General features: G+C 36.5%; 1 protein-coding gene across 2 annotated transcripts in view; it reads left to right on the top strand.

Annotated features, from left to right (window-relative positions):
• SCAI (suppressor of cancer cell invasion) overlaps positions 1-18,240 on the top strand; it is a 212,103-nt gene that overhangs the window by 158,902 nt on the left and 34,961 nt on the right. For both annotated transcript variants that reach the window (XR_005210678.1, XM_037797775.1), the window contains exons 7-9: positions 10,959-11,055; positions 12,032-12,130; positions 12,274-12,426. Coding sequence is in view for 1 of the 2 variants with exons in the window: in XM_037797775.1 (XP_037653703.1) it covers positions 10,959-11,055; positions 12,032-12,130; positions 12,274-12,426 (349 nt within the window). In the remaining variant the exon portion in view is untranslated. The remainder of the gene's footprint in view (positions 1-10,958; positions 11,056-12,031; positions 12,131-12,273; positions 12,427-18,240) is intronic.

Consider the following 18,240-nt stretch of genomic DNA (forward strand, 5'->3'; position numbering starts at 1 on the left):
CATAGTACGGGATATGAAGGAAATCAAGAAGACCCTAGAAGAGCATAAAGAAGACATTGCAAGACTAAATAAAAAAATGGATGATCTTATGGAAATTAAAGAAACTGTTGACCAAATTAAAAAGATTCTGGACACTCATAGTACAAGACTAGAGGAAGTTGAACAACGAATCAGTGACCTGGAAGATGACAGAATGGAAAATGAAAGCATAAAAGAAAGAATGGGGAAAAAAATTGAAAAACTCGAAATGGACCTCAGGGATATGATAGATAATATGAAACGTCCGAATATAAGACTCATTGGTGTCCCAGAAGGGGAAGAAAAGGGTAAAGGTCTAGGAAGAGTATTCAAAGAAATTGTTGGGGAAAACTTCCCAAATCTTCTAAACAACATAAATACACAAATCATAAATGCTCAGCGAACTCCAAATAGAATAAATCCAAAAAAACCCACTCCGAGACATATACTGATCACACTGTCAAACATAGAAGAGAAGGAGCAAGTTCTGAAAGCAGCAAGAGAAAAGCAATTCACCACATACAAAGGAAACAGCATAAGACTAAGTAGTGACTACTCAGCAGCCACCATGGAGGCGAGAAGGCAGTGGCACGATATATTTAAAATTCTGAGTGAGAGGAATTTCCAGCCAAGAATACTTTATCCAGCAAAGCTCTCCTTCAAATTTGAGGGAGAGCTTAAATTTTTCACAGACAAAGAAATGCTGAGAGAATTTGCTAACAAGAGACCTGCCCTACTGGAGATACTAAAGGGAGCCCTACAGACAGAGAAACAAAGACAGGACAGAGAGACTTGGAGAAAGGTTCAGTACTAAAGAGATTCGGTATGGGTACAATAAAGGATATTAATAGAGAGAGGGAAAAATATGGCAAACATAATCCAAAGGATAAGATGGCCGATTCAAGAAATGCCTTCACGGTTTTAACGTTGAATGTAAATGGATTAAACTCCCCAATTAAAAGATATAGATTCGCAGAATGGATCAAAAAAAATGAACCATCAATATGTTGCATACAAGAGACTCATCTTAGACACAAGGACACAAAGAAACTGAAAGTGAAAGGATGGAAAAAAATATTTCATGCAAGCTACAGCCAAAAGAAAGCAGGTGTAGCAATATTAATCTCAGATAAAATAGACTTCAAATGCAGGGATGTTTTGAGAGACAAAGAAGGCCACTACATACTAATAAAAGGGGCAATTCAGCAAGAAGAAATAACAATCGTAAATGTCTATGCACCCAATCAAGGTGCCACAAAATACATGAGAGAAACATTGGCAAAACTAAAGGAAGCAATTGATGTTTCCACAATAATTGTGGGAGACTTCAACACATCACTCTCTCCTATAGATAGATCAATCAGACAGAAGACCAATAAGGAAATTGAAAACCTAAACAATCTGATAAATGAATTAGATTTAACAGACATCTACAGGACATTACATCCCAAATCACCAGGATACACATACTTTTCTAGTGCTCACGGAACTTTCTCCAGAATAGATCATATGCTGGGACATAAAACAAGCCTCAATAAATTTAAAAAGATTGAAATTATTCAAAGCACATTCTCTGACCACAATGGAATACAATTAGAAGTCAATAACCATCAGAGACTTAGAAAATTCACAAATACCTGGAGGTTAAACAACACACTCCTAAACAATCAGTGGGTTAAAGAAGAAATAGCAAGAGAAATTGCTAAATATATAGAGACGAATGAAAATGAGAACACAACATACCAAAACCTATGGGATGCAGCAAAAGCAGTGCTAAGGGGGAAATTTATAGCACTAAACGCATATATTAAAAAGGAAGAAAGAGCCAAAATCAAAGAACTAATGGATCAACTGAAGAAGCTAGAAAATGAACAGCAAACCAATCCTAAACCAAGTACAAGAAAAGAAATAACAAGGATTAAAGCAGAAATAAATGACATAGAGAACAAAAAAACAATAGAAAGGATAAATATCACCAAAAGTTGGTTCTTTGAGAAGATCAACAAGATTGACAAGCCCCTAGCTAGACTGACAAAATCAAAAAGAGAGAAGACCCATATAAACAAAATAATGAATGAAAAAGGTGACATAACTGCAGATCCTGAAGAAATTAAAAAAATTATAAGAGGATATTATGAACAACTGTATGGCAACAAACTGGATAATGTAGAAGAAATGGACAATTTCCTGGAAACATATGAACAACCTAGACTGACCAGAGAAGAAATAGAAGACCTCAACCAACCCATCACAAGCAAAGAGATCCAATCAGTCATCAAAATCTTCCCACAAATAAATGCCCAGGGCCAGATGGCTTCACATGGGAATTCTACCAAACTTTCCAGAAAGAACTGACACCAATCTTACTCAAACTCTTTCAAAACATTGAAAAAAATGGAACACTACCTAACTCATTTTATGAAGCTAACATCAATCTAATACCAAAACCAGGCAAAGATGCTACAAAAAAGGAAAACTACCGGCCAATCTCCCTAATGAATATAGATGCAAAAATCCTCAACAAAATACTTGCAAATCGAATCCAAAGACACATTAAAAAAATCATACACCATGACCAAGTGGGGTTCATTCCAGGCATGCAAGGATGGTTCAACATCAGAAAAACAATCAATGTATTACAACACATTAAAAACTCGAAAGGGAAAAATCAATTGATCATCTCAATAGATGCTGAAAAAGCATTTGACAAAATCCAACATCCCTTTTTGATAAAAACACTTCAAAAGGTAGGAATTGAAGGAAACTTCCTCAACATGATAAAGAGCATATATGAAAAACCCACAGCCAGCATAGTACTCAATGGTGAGAGACTGAAAGCCTTCCCTCTAAGATCAGGAACAAGACAAGGATGCCCGCTGTCACCACTGTTATTCAACATTGTGCTGGAAGTGCTAGCCAGGGCAATCCGGCAAGACAAAGAAATAAAAGGCATCCAAATTGGAAAAGAAGAAGTAAAACTGTCATTGTTTGCAGATGATATGATCTTATATCTAGAAAACCCTGAGAAATCAACGATACACCTACTAGAGCTAATAAACAAATTTAGCAAAGTAGCGGGATACAAGATTAATGCACATAAGTCAGTAATGTTTCTATATGCTAGAAATGAACAAACTGAAGAGACACTCAAGAAAAAGATACCATTTTCAATAGCAACTAAAAAAATCAAGTACCTAGGAATAAACTTAACCAAAGATGTAAAAGACCTATACAAAGAAAACTACATAACTCTACTAAAAGAAATAGAAGGGGACCTTAAAAGATGGAAAAATATTCCATGTTCATGGATAGGAAGGCTAAATGTCATTAAGATGTCAATTCTACCCAAACTCATCTACAGATTCAATGCAATCCCAATCAAAATTCCAACAACCTACTTTGCAGACTTGGAAAAGCTAGTTATCAAATTTATTTGGAAAGGGAAGATGCCTCGAATTGCTAAAGACACTCTAAAAAAGAAAAACGAAGTGGGAGGACTTACACTCCCTGACTTTGAAGCTTATTATAAAGCCACAGTTGCCAAAACAGCATGGTACTGGCACAAAGATAGACATATAGATCAATGGAATCGAATTGAGAATTCAAAGATAGACCCTCAGATCTATGGCCGACTGATCTTTGATAAGGCCCCCAAAGTCACCGAACTGAGCCATAATGGTCTTTTCAACAAATGGGGCTGGGAGAGTTGGATATCCATATCCAAAAGAATGAAAGAGGACCCCTACCTCACCCCCTACACAAAAATTAACTCAAAATGGACCAAAGATCTCAATATAAAAGAAAGTACCATAAAACTCCTAGAAGATAATGTAGGAAAACATCTTCAAGACCTTGTATTAGGAGGCCACTTCCTAGACTTTACACCCAAAGCACAAGCAACAAAAGAGAAAATAGATAAATGGGAACTCCTCAAGCTTAGAAGTTTCTGCACCTCAAAGGAATTTCTCAAAAAGGTAAAGAGGCAGCCAACTCAATGGGAAAAATTTTTTGGAAACCATGTATCTGACAAAAGACTGATATCTTGCATATACAAAGAAATCCTACAACTCAATGACAATAGTACAGACAGCCCAATTATAAAATGGGCAAAAGATATGAAAAGACAGTTCTCTGAAGAGGAAATACAAATGGCCAAGAAACACATGAAAAAATGTTCAGCTTCACTAGCTATTAGAGAGATGCAAATTAAGACCACAATGAGATACCATCTAACACCGGTTAGAATGGCTGCCATTAAACAAACAGGAAACTACAAATGCTGGAGGGGATGTGGAGAAATTGGAACTCTTATTCATTGTTGGTGGGACTGTATAATGGTTCAGCCACTCTGGAAGTCAGTCTGGCAGTTCCTTAGAAAACTAGATATAGAGCTACCATTCGATCCAGCGATTGCACTTCTCGGTATATACCCGGAAGATCGGAAAGCAGTGACACGAACAGATATCTGCACGCCAATGTTCATAGCAGCATTATTCACAATTGCCAAGAGATGGAAACAACCCAAATGTCCTTCAACAGATGAGTGGATAAATAAAATGTGGTATATACACACGATGGAATACTACGCGGCAGTAAGAAGGAACGATCTGGTGAAACATATGACAACATGGATGAACCTTGAAGACATAATGCTGAGCGAAATAAGCCAGGCACAAAAAGAGAAATATTATATGCTACCACTAATGTGAACTTTGAAAAATGTAAAACAAATGGTTTATAATGTAGAATGTAGGGGAACTAGCAGTAGAGAGCAATTAAGGAAGGGGGAACAATAATCCAAGAAGAACAGATAAGCTATTTAACGTTCTGGGGATGCCCAGAAATGACTATGGTCTGTTAATTTCTGATGGATGTAGTAGGAACAAGTTCACTGAAATGTTGCTATATTATGTAACTTTCATGGGGTAAAGTAGGAACATGTTGGAAGTTAAGCAGTTATCTTAGGTTAGTTGTCTTTTTCTTACTCCCTTGCTATGGTCTCTTTGAAATGTTCTTTTATTGTATGTTTGTTTTCTTTTTAACTTTTTTTTTCATACAGTTGATTTGAAAAAAGAAGGGAAAGTTAAAAAAAAAAAAAAAAGAAAAAAGACAAACAAGGAAAAAAAAAAAAAGATGTAGTGCCCCCTTGAGGAGCCTGTGGAGAATGCAGGGGTATTCGCCTACCCCACCTCCATGGTTGCTAACATGACCACAGACATAGGGGACTGGTGGTTTGATGGGTAGAGCCCTCTACCATAAGTTTTACCCTTGGGAAGACGGTTGCTGCAAAGGAGAGGCTAGGCCTCCCTGTATTTGTGCCTAAGAGTCTCCTCCTGAATGCCTCTTTGTTGCTCAGATGTGGCCCTCTCTCTCTGGCTAAGCCAACTTGAAAGGTGAAATCACTGCCCTCCCCCCTACGTGGGATCAGACACCCAGGGAAGTGAATCTCCCTGGCAACGTGGAATATGACTCCCGGGGAGGAATGTAGACCCGGCATCGTGGGATGGAGAACATCTTCTTGACCAAAAGGGGGTTGTGAAAGGAAATGAAATAAGCTTCAGTGGCAGAGAGATTCCAAAACGAGGCGAGAGATCACTCTGGTGGGCACTCTTACGCACACTTTAGACAACCTTTTTTAGGTTCTAAAGAATTGGGGTAGCTGGTGGTGGATACCTGAAACTATTAAACTACAACCCAGAACCCATGAATCTCGAAGACAGTTGTATAAAAATGTAGCTTATGAGGGGTGACAGTGGGATTGGGAATGCCATAAGGACCAAACTCCACTTTGTCTAGTTTATGGATGGATGAGTAGAAAAATAGGGGAAGGAAACAAACAGACAAAGGTACCCAGTGTTCTTTTTTACTTCAATTGCTCTTTTTCACTCTAATTATTATTCTTGTTATTTTTGTGTGTGTGCTAATGAAGGTGTCAGGGATTGATTTAGGTGATGAATGTACAACTATGTAATGGTACTGTAAACAATCGAAAGTACAATTTGTTTTGTATGACTGCGTGGTATGTGAATATATCTCAATAAAATGATGATTAAAAAAAAAAAAAGTCCATTAGTGATAAACATTGGAAATATATTTCCTATGTATCTACTTGTTAAATCATGCTTTGAAAAATATTACCTTTTTGTATATATTTCATAGTAAGGAAATAATTGAAACTGCGGAATTGTAATCTATAATGTTCTTTGAAATTTGCTAATTACTTGTTAAATTGCACTTAGAAAGTTATCACTTCTATGTATATGTGTTATATTCTACAATAAAAAAAAATGAGAGAAAAAAAAAAAACATAGGACTGAGCAATAAACACTGAACCCTAATTAATAGTATAATTATAATAATATTGTGTCATCAGATGTAATGAAATAGTATAGTTATAATATTATTTTAATTATAGTAGTATAATAATATTATTAATATGGTTAATAGTGTAATTATAATACTATTGTGCCATCAGTTGAAACCAAGGTACCACACCAATGCAAAGTGCTAATAGGAAAAGCTGTGTGGGGGCGGTGGGAGGGGTGTCTATGGGAACTCTGTATTTTCTGTATGATTTTTCGGTAAACCTAAAATTTTCCAATAAGATAACAATAATAATAACATACCCATTCTCTGAGGATGGGCCCAAAGGACTGAAATTAAACCCAGCATTGATGAAAATGGACAGAAAATATCATAGAAAGAAAAGAAAGTGGAAAGGGGAGAAAAAGAGCTAAAATATGGTAGCCTGAACAGAATTTCTGGATGTGAATCAAGCGCAAACAGCATTCATGGGGAAACAGCATTGCATGGTGATTTTTGTCACAACTATTCACAACTGTGAATGCTGTAGTGAACCACAGTGGATATTCTGAATAAATATAATTAAATTTAAAAAAAAAAAAAAAAAAAAAAAAGAAGACCCTAGAAGAGCATAAAGAAGACATTGCAAGAGTAAATAAAAAAATAGAAGATCTTATGGAAATAAAAGAAACTGTTGGCCAAATTAAAAAGACCCTGGATATTCACAATACAAGACTAGAGGAAGCTGAACAACATCTCAGTGTCCTAGAAGTCCACAGAACAGAAAATGAAAGAACAAAAGCAAGAATGAAGAAAAAAATAAAAAAAAAATTGAAATTGATCTCAGGGATACGATAGATAAAATAAAACGTCCAAACTTAAGACTCATTGGTGTCCCAGAAGGGGAAGAGAAGGGTAAAGGTCTAGAAAGAGTATTCAAAGAAATTGTTGGGGAAAACTTCCCCAACCTTCTACACAATATAAATACACAAAGCATAAATGCCCAGCGAACTCCAAATAGAATAAATCCAAATAAACCCACTCAGAGACATATTCTCATCAGACTGTCAAATACTGAAGAGAAGGAGCAAGTTCTGAAAGCAGCAAGAGAAAAGCAATTCACCACATACAAAGGAAACGACATAACACTAAGTAGTGACTACTCAGCAGCCACCATGGAGGCGAGAAGGCAGTGGCATGACATATTTAAAATTCTGAGAGAGAAAAATTTCCAACCAAGAATACTTTATCCAGCAAAACTCTCCTTCAGATTTGAAGGAGAGCTTAAATTTTTCACAGACAAACAAATGCTGAGAGACTCTGCCAATAAAAGACCTGCCCTACTTCATATTCTAAAGGGAGCCCTACCAACAGAGAATCGAAGAAAGGAGAAAGAGATATAGAGAATTTTAACAGACATATATAGTACCTTACATCCCAAATCACCAGGACACTCATTTTTCTCCAGTGATCACAGATCTTTCTCCAGAAGGGACCATAAGCTGGGACATAAAACAAGCCTCAAGAAATTTAAAAAAAAAAAAATTGAATATACTCAAAGCATATTCTCCAACCACAGTGGAATACAGATAGAAGTCAATAATTTTTGAACTGTAACTCCACTATTTACTTCCTACATGATATAAAATACACAAACTCTAATGACAAATCAGTGGTTTCGAACTCAATGTAAAATATGCAATTTTAGACAACTATATAAAGGTGGGGGAATGGAGGAGTATAGGAACATAGTTTATGTGTCCTATTGAAGTGAAGGTGGTATCAAAGAAAAACAAGATTGTTATGGATTTAAGAGGTTAATTTTAAGCCCCACAGTAAACACAAAGAAATTATTAGAGAATATAACCATAGAGATGAAAAGTAGAGTTTGGGTTAAGAGAAATGGGGGAAGGGGCAATGGGGAGTTACAAAATGAGTGTAGGGTTGCAGTTTGAGGTGAAGGGAAATTTCTAGTAATGGATGATGGGAAAGAGCATTACAACGTTCTAAATGTGATTAATCCCACTAATGGAAGGCTAGGGAGGGGATGGAATGGGAAGAGTTAGGCTGTATATATGTCTCCACAATTGGGAAAAAAAAAAAGTCTAAATAGATGACAATTGAATGCCAAGGATGAACTTGGTTGGGATTGGAGGATAGAGGACAGGTGGCTCAAAGGGACACAGTTGAGACATAAGGAAAAGGAAATAGAGAATGTAAGCCTCGTATCATTGCTGAATCTCTTGTACTTCTTAGCTGCGCTTAAGGGGATTGCATAGAAGAATGTTCTTGTTCATGGGAAGTGTGTATGTGAATTATAGTGTATGTTCAAGGATGTGTGCAGCTAGCTCTCATATGTACAGAAGACAGAGCAATAGATGATGGATGATAGATAGGGAGGGAAAGAAATAGCGATGTGACAGCATGTTAAAGTTGGTGGATTGAGCTATCGGCGGAGGGGGGTCAGGGTATGATGGAATTCTGTGTATGCGGTTAGTATTATTTTTGCAACTGTTCCTATAACTTTGAATTTATTTGAAAATAAAAAAAAAGTTAATTGACCATTTAAAATAAATGTCACTGGCAGTTGGCATTTATGATATATGTAGAATTGAAAGATATGGCAACTATTATCCAAAGATTGGAGCAGTTGAATGGAGTTGCACTGTTGTAAGGTTACATTTGTGATGCAAGATTTAGAAAGCAGGAAATGAATTTGGAAATTTCAGGTTTGAATTGATAAGGAATAAGTGTAAAGTGTCAGGTGTGAAGAGGTACAATATTGATTGCAATTGCTTTTGAAAAGTTAAGGACTCATATTGCTACTCCTATTCAACCATGCAAAGAAAACTAACAAAGAAGTGGTATAACTAAGATGCCAATAGAGATTATATAATGGAGCACTTAAAAAATATTCAGTTAACCCAAAAGAAGACAAGAAGGGAACAGTAAAGGAATAAACAATCAAATAGCAAGGCATTAGACTCAATCCCAGCCATCTCAGTAACAGCATTAAATGTACATTATCTAAATAGTTTCGGTACAAAGCAGTGATTGTCAAAGTGGATAAAAAAACAAAACCTAACTATATACTGTCTACCAAAAATGCATTTAAATAAAAATATATAGATAGATTGAAAGTAGAAGAATGGAAAAAGATATGATATACAAACAATAAGCATAAGAAAGCTGGCTTGAACTATATTAATATCAGAAAAATGAGAACCTCAAGACAAATCATCTTCCCAGGACTCTTCTTCTCATTTTTCTGCCTGTGGTCTAATCTTCCTGTGGTCTTTGTCTAGGAATTCTCTCCTCACTCTAGGTCCAGCTCTACAGGTTCAAACAGCACCATTTATTTCTCTTATCATCATATTTATTCTATTGTGTTTAAGTACTTCTCTGTCTCTTGTATTTTCAGTAACTTTTTTGACTGTAAGATGTTGAAGAAAAGGACTGTCTATGGTTTTTTGATCATTGTACTCCTAGCACTTAGCATAGTGTCTAAGTTCTCAAAAGATATTTATTAAAAATGAATATATGGCTTTCGAGGCTGGGAATGTCATCCTTGCGGGATGGATTGAGGCATGGATGGAAGGTGGCCTTTCATGGGATGTTTTGGACAGTTATGTGCCAAAGAGGGATGAGAACAGCTTCTGAGATCCTATAAACAAGCCTCACTCTAGCCTAGGCATGGGCAAACAGGCACCAAACCAGAAGTAATGGTGGACCCGAGTCTGACCTGTCTGGACAAGCTTTGTATTTGCTCCATGGTACACGTCTTTATCTACCGACAGCTTGCTTGGGTGCAGATTGTGGAGACCTTTTAAAGGTGTAGACACTGGCTGCAATGCACTGGACAGTTTAGAAAGGATTTGGAATTCGCCTTTAGGGGGAGAGCACAGGTGGACAGTTCGTTTGCCTGAAGGCTTCAAGGACTTCTCATGACAGCAACCATGCAGCTCTTAACTATTTGAAAGGCAGCTGGATGATGCTCTAGATAAATAATTTCTGTAAACCCATTGATTCTGCTTCAATTATGTAATGGGTTGAGAGAGCAGAGGATCTGACCCACATATAATGATTACTGAGGGGCAAGGATGTAAGAAGATCTTTAGGACCTATGCTGGAATGCTGGCAGAAGGTCACCTGAACAAGGGTGTTACCAGAATAAAAATTTACAAAGAAAACCAATAGAACCAATAACAGTGAATTCAAATGTCATATGATTAATGAATATGGTTCATGAATTGCAACAAAGGTACCACACTAATGCACTAATAGAGAAAACTGCATGCTGGGAGGTGTAATGTGGGAACTCTACTTTCTGCATGATTTTTCTGTAAACTGACAAATGTTAAATATTAAAAATTAAATTAAAAATGAAATTAAAATTTATGTTAAATTAAAATTAATAAAAAAATCTCACCCCAATTTAAAAAAAAAAAGAATATATAAAGAAATGACTTAATCAGTAATTAAGAAAGGTCTTAAAAGACTACATGATTACATGTGGAAATGTTTGCAGCTGTGCAGAAAAGTATTTGAAGAGTTTTATAAGCTGTCAGAAAATTGGAAAAAAAAGAAAAAAATGTATCCTTTTTTAATCTTAGTACTTTTCCATTTATCTACTACAGACCTGAGTTGGTAGTGAAGAAGCTACGCTACTATGCAAGATTTATAGTGGTTTGTCTTCTTCTCAACAAAATGGATGTTGTGAAGGATCTGGTTAAGGTAAATAATCAAAATCTTAAATTCTAATTATGTATGGAAATTTTTGAATTTTAATAGATTTAAGATTAAAATAATTTTGATATTCTAAATAATTATAGCATTAAAAGTGTAGTAACTTCTCACAAGGGTAATGACAAAAACTTTCCTGTCTTCGTATTTCAAATGTGCTAATCAGAGCTAATCATCTTAATTGCTTGCTTTTGTCTTTTCATTGTGTTTTACATTTCACAGTCCATTAATGGACGGTTGAGAAATGGAAACAAAAGTTAAAGTATTTAGTTTTAGAGAAAGTAATTGAAAGGTAAAATCAAGAAAAATTACAAATAAAGCTCTACAGAGGTACTATAAATCACTTTTGTTTTTTCCACCACTTTAGAGTGTATGCATCACTCTGTCCATCGACTCAGGTAATTAAGAGTAAGCTGTATTCTGGATCCAGTCAGTACCTGTAATTGTTTCATACTAAATTCTGGTTGCACTTTGTACTTAGTTATTGGTTTTGATGGTATACTTTTAAAATTTTGCAACTCAAGCATAACATGCCTAGCTTTGAGAAGGCCAACATACCCCTCCTCACTCTCTCCCCCAAACCCTGTTACTAATAAGATTATTTCTAAAAAACAGTATGATATAAATTTACAGAAAATCAGCTAGACAGTATTCATTTTAAAAAATGTGTATTCAAGCTTATGCTTTTTCTAAAAATGTTGGATTTTTTCCTTTCAGAATTTTCTGTTAATAAGTTCTTTGCTGATGTAGCTCTGAACACATACGAGTCACCCTAGATATCTGTAAAGATCTTATTTGACTTATATCATTCTAGAGCTTTAATTTTGAAGCAAATCCATGTAGTTTAAATTCTTTATTTTCTGCTATAATTGTGAGAGTATATTGATAAACTTTATAACTATCAATTTTTGTTCAAGAGTATGTTGTTTTTTTATGACCCTTTTTCCTTTTGGTATTTTAAAATTAGGAATTGTCGGATGAAATTGAAGATTATACTCACCGCTTTAATACTGAAGATCAAGTAGAATGGAACCTGGTGCTTCAAGAAGTAGCAGCTTTCATTGAGGTCAGATTTTGTCAAGGAAGGTTGTCATAATTATGGATAAGAGCTATGTGGTATACTTAATTATTGTGTGTGTATGTAAGAAGAAGGAATAATTTTGTATATTAATATCTTGTCTACTAACCATTTATTACTTCTTTCTTTAGGCAGACCCCGTCATGGTATTAAATGATGATAATACCATTGTTATCACTTCTAATAGACTTGCTGAAACAGGAGCCCCATTGCTGGAACAGGGCATGATTGTGGGACAGTTGTCTCTGGCTGATGCACTCATTATTGGTAATTGCAATAATCAGGTGAGGAACTGTGAAGAAATTATGCTTAAAATTCACTTCAAAAAATAGTACTTTTGTTTATCACAGAATTATTATCACCCTATATGTGTCCTAACATCTGTGAGGAAATAGTTAAATTATGCTGTATCTGTTTATAGAATATAATACAGACATTTAAATGGTTTACAGAGAATTTTATATAACATAGAAAGATGGTTATGATACAACGAATGAAAAAAAACAGTTTTGGAACTATGTAAACAGAATTATTTCATATATATTAGGATCTCTCTATATATATGCATATGAAAAAGACTAGTAGGAAATTTACCAATGTCATAAAAGGTTTATCTCTGAATAGCAGATTTATAGGTGATTTTAATATTCTTGTTTATAATTTTCTAAACTTGCAAATCGCTGTACATTATTTTTTTATCTTCATTTTATTGAGATATATTCACATACCATGCAGTCATACAAAACAAATCGTACTTTCGATTGTTTACAGTACCATTACATAGTTGTACATTCATCACCTAAATCAATCCCTGACCCCTTCATTAGCACACACACAAAAATAACAAGAATAATAATTAGAGTGAAAAAGAGCAATTGAAGTAAAAAAGAACACTGGGTACCTTTGTTTGTTTCCTTCCCCTATTTTTCTACTCATCCATCCATAAACTAGACAAAGTGGAGTGTGGTCCTTATGGCTTTCCCAATCCCATTGTCACCCCTCATAAGCTACATTTTCATACAATTGTCTTCGAGATTCATGGGTTCTGGGTTGTAGTTTGATAGTTTCAGGTATCCACCACCAGCTACCCCAATTCTTTAGAACCTAAAAAGGGTTGTCTAAAGTGTGCGTAAGAGTGCCCACCAGAGTGCCCTCTCGGCTCCTTTTGGAATCTCTCTGCTACTGAAGCTTATTTCATTTCCTTTCACATCCCCCTTTTGGTCAAGAAGATGTTCTCCGTCCCACGATGCCGGGTCTACATTCCTCCCCGGGAGTCATATTCCACGTCGCCAGGGAGATTCACTCCCCTGGGTGTCTGATCCCACGTAGGGGGGAGGGCATGTACATTATTTTTACAGTCAGGAAAAAAGAGGGGAGAGGGTTTTTCTAATAGAGATAAAATTCACCATTTTAAGCATTTAAAAATGTACAATTCAGTGGTTTTTAGTACATTCACAATGTTGTGCAGCTGTTACCACTGTCTAATTTCAGAACATTTTCATCACCCTGTATCCATTAAGCATTCACTATCTATTCCCTTCCCACCCCAGCCTTGTCATCCATTAATCTGCTTTCTATTTCTGTGGATTTACCTATTCTGGACATTTCGTGTAAATGAAATCAGGCAATATGTAACCTTTTGTATATGCCTTCTTTCACTTAGGATAAAGTTTTTAAGGTTCATCCACATTGTAGTGTTTATTGGTACATCATTCCTTAAGGGATTGTCAGAATAGTTCTGAGGTAATGAGGATTTAATTTACTAGAAATTTAATTTACTAGAAATTATGAGGTAGTTCTGAGATGACGAGGATTTAATTTACTGGAAATTTAATTTACCAGAAATTATGAGATCTTGGAAAAAGTCACCAGTGGTTGCATTTTTCTGTCTTTCATGTGATTTAATTTTGGATCCTTCTCTACACATACCATTTTCACTGTTAAATTTTTCTAATACTATGCCATTTTTGGCTTTTATAGCCGTCATTTTGCAAATTCCTAAATTAAAACAGTTTTTAAATGGTAGTGCATATACATGCACACACATGCCAATTCAAAAGATTTTGAAACATTTTTATGGTTTGTAGAGTTCTGAAAGCTCAGGATTTTTCTCACCTTTTTTATTTAAAAGAAATTTTAATATTCAAAAAAATGTAAATTGAAAACAAATGAGATATCACCCACCCAAAATGGTTACAAACAAAACAAAACAGACCCAGAGTAACTGATTATACCATATCCTGGCAAGATTGTGCAAAAATTGGATATCTCGTACCTTGTTGGTAGGAGTGTAAATTGGTATATCCACTTTAGGAACGTATTAGGCAGTTTCTAGTATTAAAATATGCATACCCTATAACACAGCAGCCCAAATGTTTCTTATTTATTTGTAGGAGTTTCTAATACATTCTACATTATGGTGTATGTAGGTCTGGTTTTCTTTCTTTATCCTGCTTGAGGTTCAGAGTTTCTTGAATCTGTCATTGATAGTTTTCATCCATTTTGGAATATATTCAAAGACATTGTACCTTAGAATATTGTTTCTGCTCCACTCTTTCCTCTACTTCTGGTTCGGAAGCTACATGCCTATAGACCCTCCCATAGTGTCACGTGTCTGTTATACTGTTTTCTGTATTTTCCATAATTTTTTTCTTCCGTGGATTTCAGTTAGGATATTTCATTGACTTATTTTCTAGTTCACTAATCCTGTCTTCTCATATGTCCAAAATGCAATTAAGTCTTTCATTGATTTTTAAATTTCACATATTGTCTTTCTCAGTTCCATAATTTTCCTTGGTTCTTTTTGATGATGAGTTTTTTGTTGTAACTCTGTCAGCTGGATTAAAGGTGCCTTCCTCCAGAGAGAATCTGCATTTACTTTTTCCCCAGAACCTGAGAGTACTACCAGTTTTGGTTGTCTATAATAAAGCAAAAATCGTTATAGATTTTGGGGCCATGCAAATAGTGTGAATTCAGATTCCCAAACCCTATGGGACCTGGACAATGGCTATGAAATCTTAGGGTAAGATTTTTTTCTCTTCCTCTACCTAGAGCCAAGGCCAAGGTAAACCTGTTTCCATCATGTCTGCCTCCCTGCAAAAAAAAGCAGAGTATTTCCTACTCTACTCCTTCCCTGAGGATATATTCTGTTGTCTTCCACCTTTATTTGAGTATTTGGGTAGTGGGATGTCCAACCAATTCCCCAGCAGCCCCATGTTATCATTACTACAGGGCAGCCGAAGGTATTAGTGCTGATTTACCTTCCTAAACCTATTCCCTTTCAGTCCTGGCCTCAGAGGAAATCCCTTACTTTCTTGCAGGTTCATCATGCATTTCCAAGGGTAATAGTCATGGATTTCTTACCCTTATATTACTGGAAGCAGAAGCTTTATTTCTACCTTTTGACATAGAGTTGGGTATTTTTTTTCCATATATTAAAATATGGCTTTGATTTCATAATTTTTTTAATGACTGGCAGTATGAGACTTGGAGTTCAGCAAACGAATTATTCATTTCTTCATATAGTAAGTATTTGCTGAGTACCATTTGTGTACCAGACACCGGGGATGAATGGCAGAAAAAAAAATGACAGTGCTTTCCCTGATGGAGCTTACAGTCTGGTTGTAATGACAGACATTGATCAAATATCCACCCGGATACATATAAAATTGCCACTTGAACAAATGGGACAAAGGAGAAGTGCATGATTCTAAATATCTATAATCAAGGGATTTGAACTAGTCCAGGGAGGAGGGGGGTCCTTGAAAGTTTTTCTGAGTTCAATTTCTTGAACTAAAAATTAAATAGTAAGTAGGAGGTAATAATGTAAAGAGCAGAGGGTAACATATCAGGCATGATGAGACCTGTATTTTGGAAGTATTATTTTGGTTGTAGTTGTGGAGAGCAGAATGGCACTAGAATGGGTGTGGCAGAGCAATTAGGAAATTGTTATAGTAATCTTGGTGAGAGATAATATCTTATACCAAACGGGTGGTGGTAATAGATTAATGAGGGTAATTTCAAGAGATATATAGGAGGTACAACCAACAGTATTTGACATTTGGTTGGATATGGAAATAAGAGAGAAATAGATATCAAAGACAACTTCTATGTTTCTAACTTGTTGGGCAGGTAGATATATGATAATATCAGTTGTTGAACCTGATCATATTGCTTAGGATGTAAGAGATCTATCTGCAGAGGAGAAGGCACGAAAAGGAGGATTAAAAGGCTGGAGAGTGAGGCACTGAAGGACTAATGGAATTTGACCCAAAGTTAAAGAATAGGAAATGGAAGAATTCAAGTGATGTCAAACATGTAATTTGAGATAAGGATCAATGGGCTTGAAGTAGGAAGTATGATATACTCTTTTGACATGAAAACAATCTGGTTCAAGAGGGGTGGTAGCTATTATTGGGTTGAAACAGGTGTTCCAGTTTGCTAATGCTGCCTTTTTGTGAAACACCAGAAATAGATCAGCTTTCATGAACTGGGTTTATTTGGTTACAAAGTTACAGTCTTAAGGCCATAAAGTGTCCAAGGTAAGTCATCAACAATCGGGTACCCTCACTGGAGGATCATCCTTGGGGCTTGAGAGAGAGACAGTCCCACACTTTCCAAAGGCTTACGCAGCAGCCCTTTTTTCTGCAAACGCTGGAGTTTGCATATCCACACACTGGGAAGACTACCTTCTTCTTGGCCCCACTCTCCTCAAACATTGGGGCAGCACCCGGATTCTCTTCCATCTCTGGGGTACACGCTCAATGGTGGGGTGGCGGCCAGGCTTTCCCCAATCCCTGGGGAATGTGCTCCACCTTCTCTGGGGCCTGGGGTGGCAGCACTCTTCCTGAGCATCGAGGTGGAAGGCCTGTGCTCTGACTCTGGGGCAAACTCACCCTTTCACGTGCATGGGCCTCTCCATTCTCCCTTCCCAAGACCTCTTGACTCCAGACCTCAATCTCCATGGCTCTGTCTTTGAAGAAATTTTTCCTTCAGTTTTTTTCCTTGTCTGACTCCTCCAGTCAAGACCAGCAGTGGCTCTGTCTATAAAGATCTTGCAAAAATTCTGTTGGCCTCGCATGAAGCACACAGGGGTCAAAGCTGTCAGACAATAGGACTTTCCACAAATCCTTTCTGGACAACTCCATCTCCAATCCTGGCTTGTACTGTAATGGCGGCTGGGTTCCATGTTTGGTTAAATCCTCACCTCACATTGGGCTATAGCTCCTGGAGTCTCACTTTCTGGAAGCCCAGAATTTTCCAAATGATCTGTTTCTGATTTCTTCATACCCAAGAGTTCAGTTCTTAGATTATCTCTCTCCTTACTGTAAGCTGCAAGGAGAAGCCATGCTATATCTACAACTTTTAGTCTCAAAATCTCATCAGCCAAGTATCCCAGCTCGTTGCTCTCAAATTCTTCCTTCCATCTGACACCAGGACTCAATTTTGCCAAATTTTCTGCTACTTTAAAATAAAGATTGCCTTTCTTCCAGCTCACAACAGATTCATCATTTCTGCTCAAGGCCTCATCAAAAGTATCTTTAGAGTCCATATTTCCATAAACAGTCTCTTCAAAGCAGTTTAGCCTTTTCTATCAAGCTCCTCACAATTCTTCCAGAATATTCCCCTTATCTATTTAAAAAGCTGTTCCAACATGTTTGGTATTTGCAATCTCAGCAGCACCCCACTTCTTGTACCAAAATCTGTTCCAGTTTGCTAATGCTGCCTTTTCACAAAACACCAGAAATGGATCACCTTTTATAAAGTGAGTTTATTTGGTTACAAAATTACAGTCTTAAGACCATAAAGTGTCCAAGGTAAGTCATCAGCAATTGGGTACCTTCACTGGAGGATGGCCAGTGGTGTCCGGAAAACCTTTTTAGCTGGGAATGCACGTGGCTGGAGACTGCTCCAGAGTTCTGGTTTCAAAATGGCTTTCTCCCAGGATGTTCCTCTAAGCGGCAGCTTCTCTTCAAAATGTCACTCTCAGTTGCTCTTGGGGCATTTGTCCTCTCTTAGCTTCTCTGGAGCAAAAGTCTCCTTTCAAAGGCCATCTCTAAAATGTCTCTGTAAATTGCAGCTCCTCTCTCAGCCCCTGT

The sequence above is a fragment of the Choloepus didactylus genome, chromosome 10 (genome assembly GCF_015220235.1).
Source record: "Choloepus didactylus isolate mChoDid1 chromosome 10, mChoDid1.pri, whole genome shotgun sequence".
NCBI classification, from domain to species: domain Eukaryota; kingdom Metazoa; phylum Chordata; class Mammalia; order Pilosa; family Megalonychidae; genus Choloepus; species Choloepus didactylus.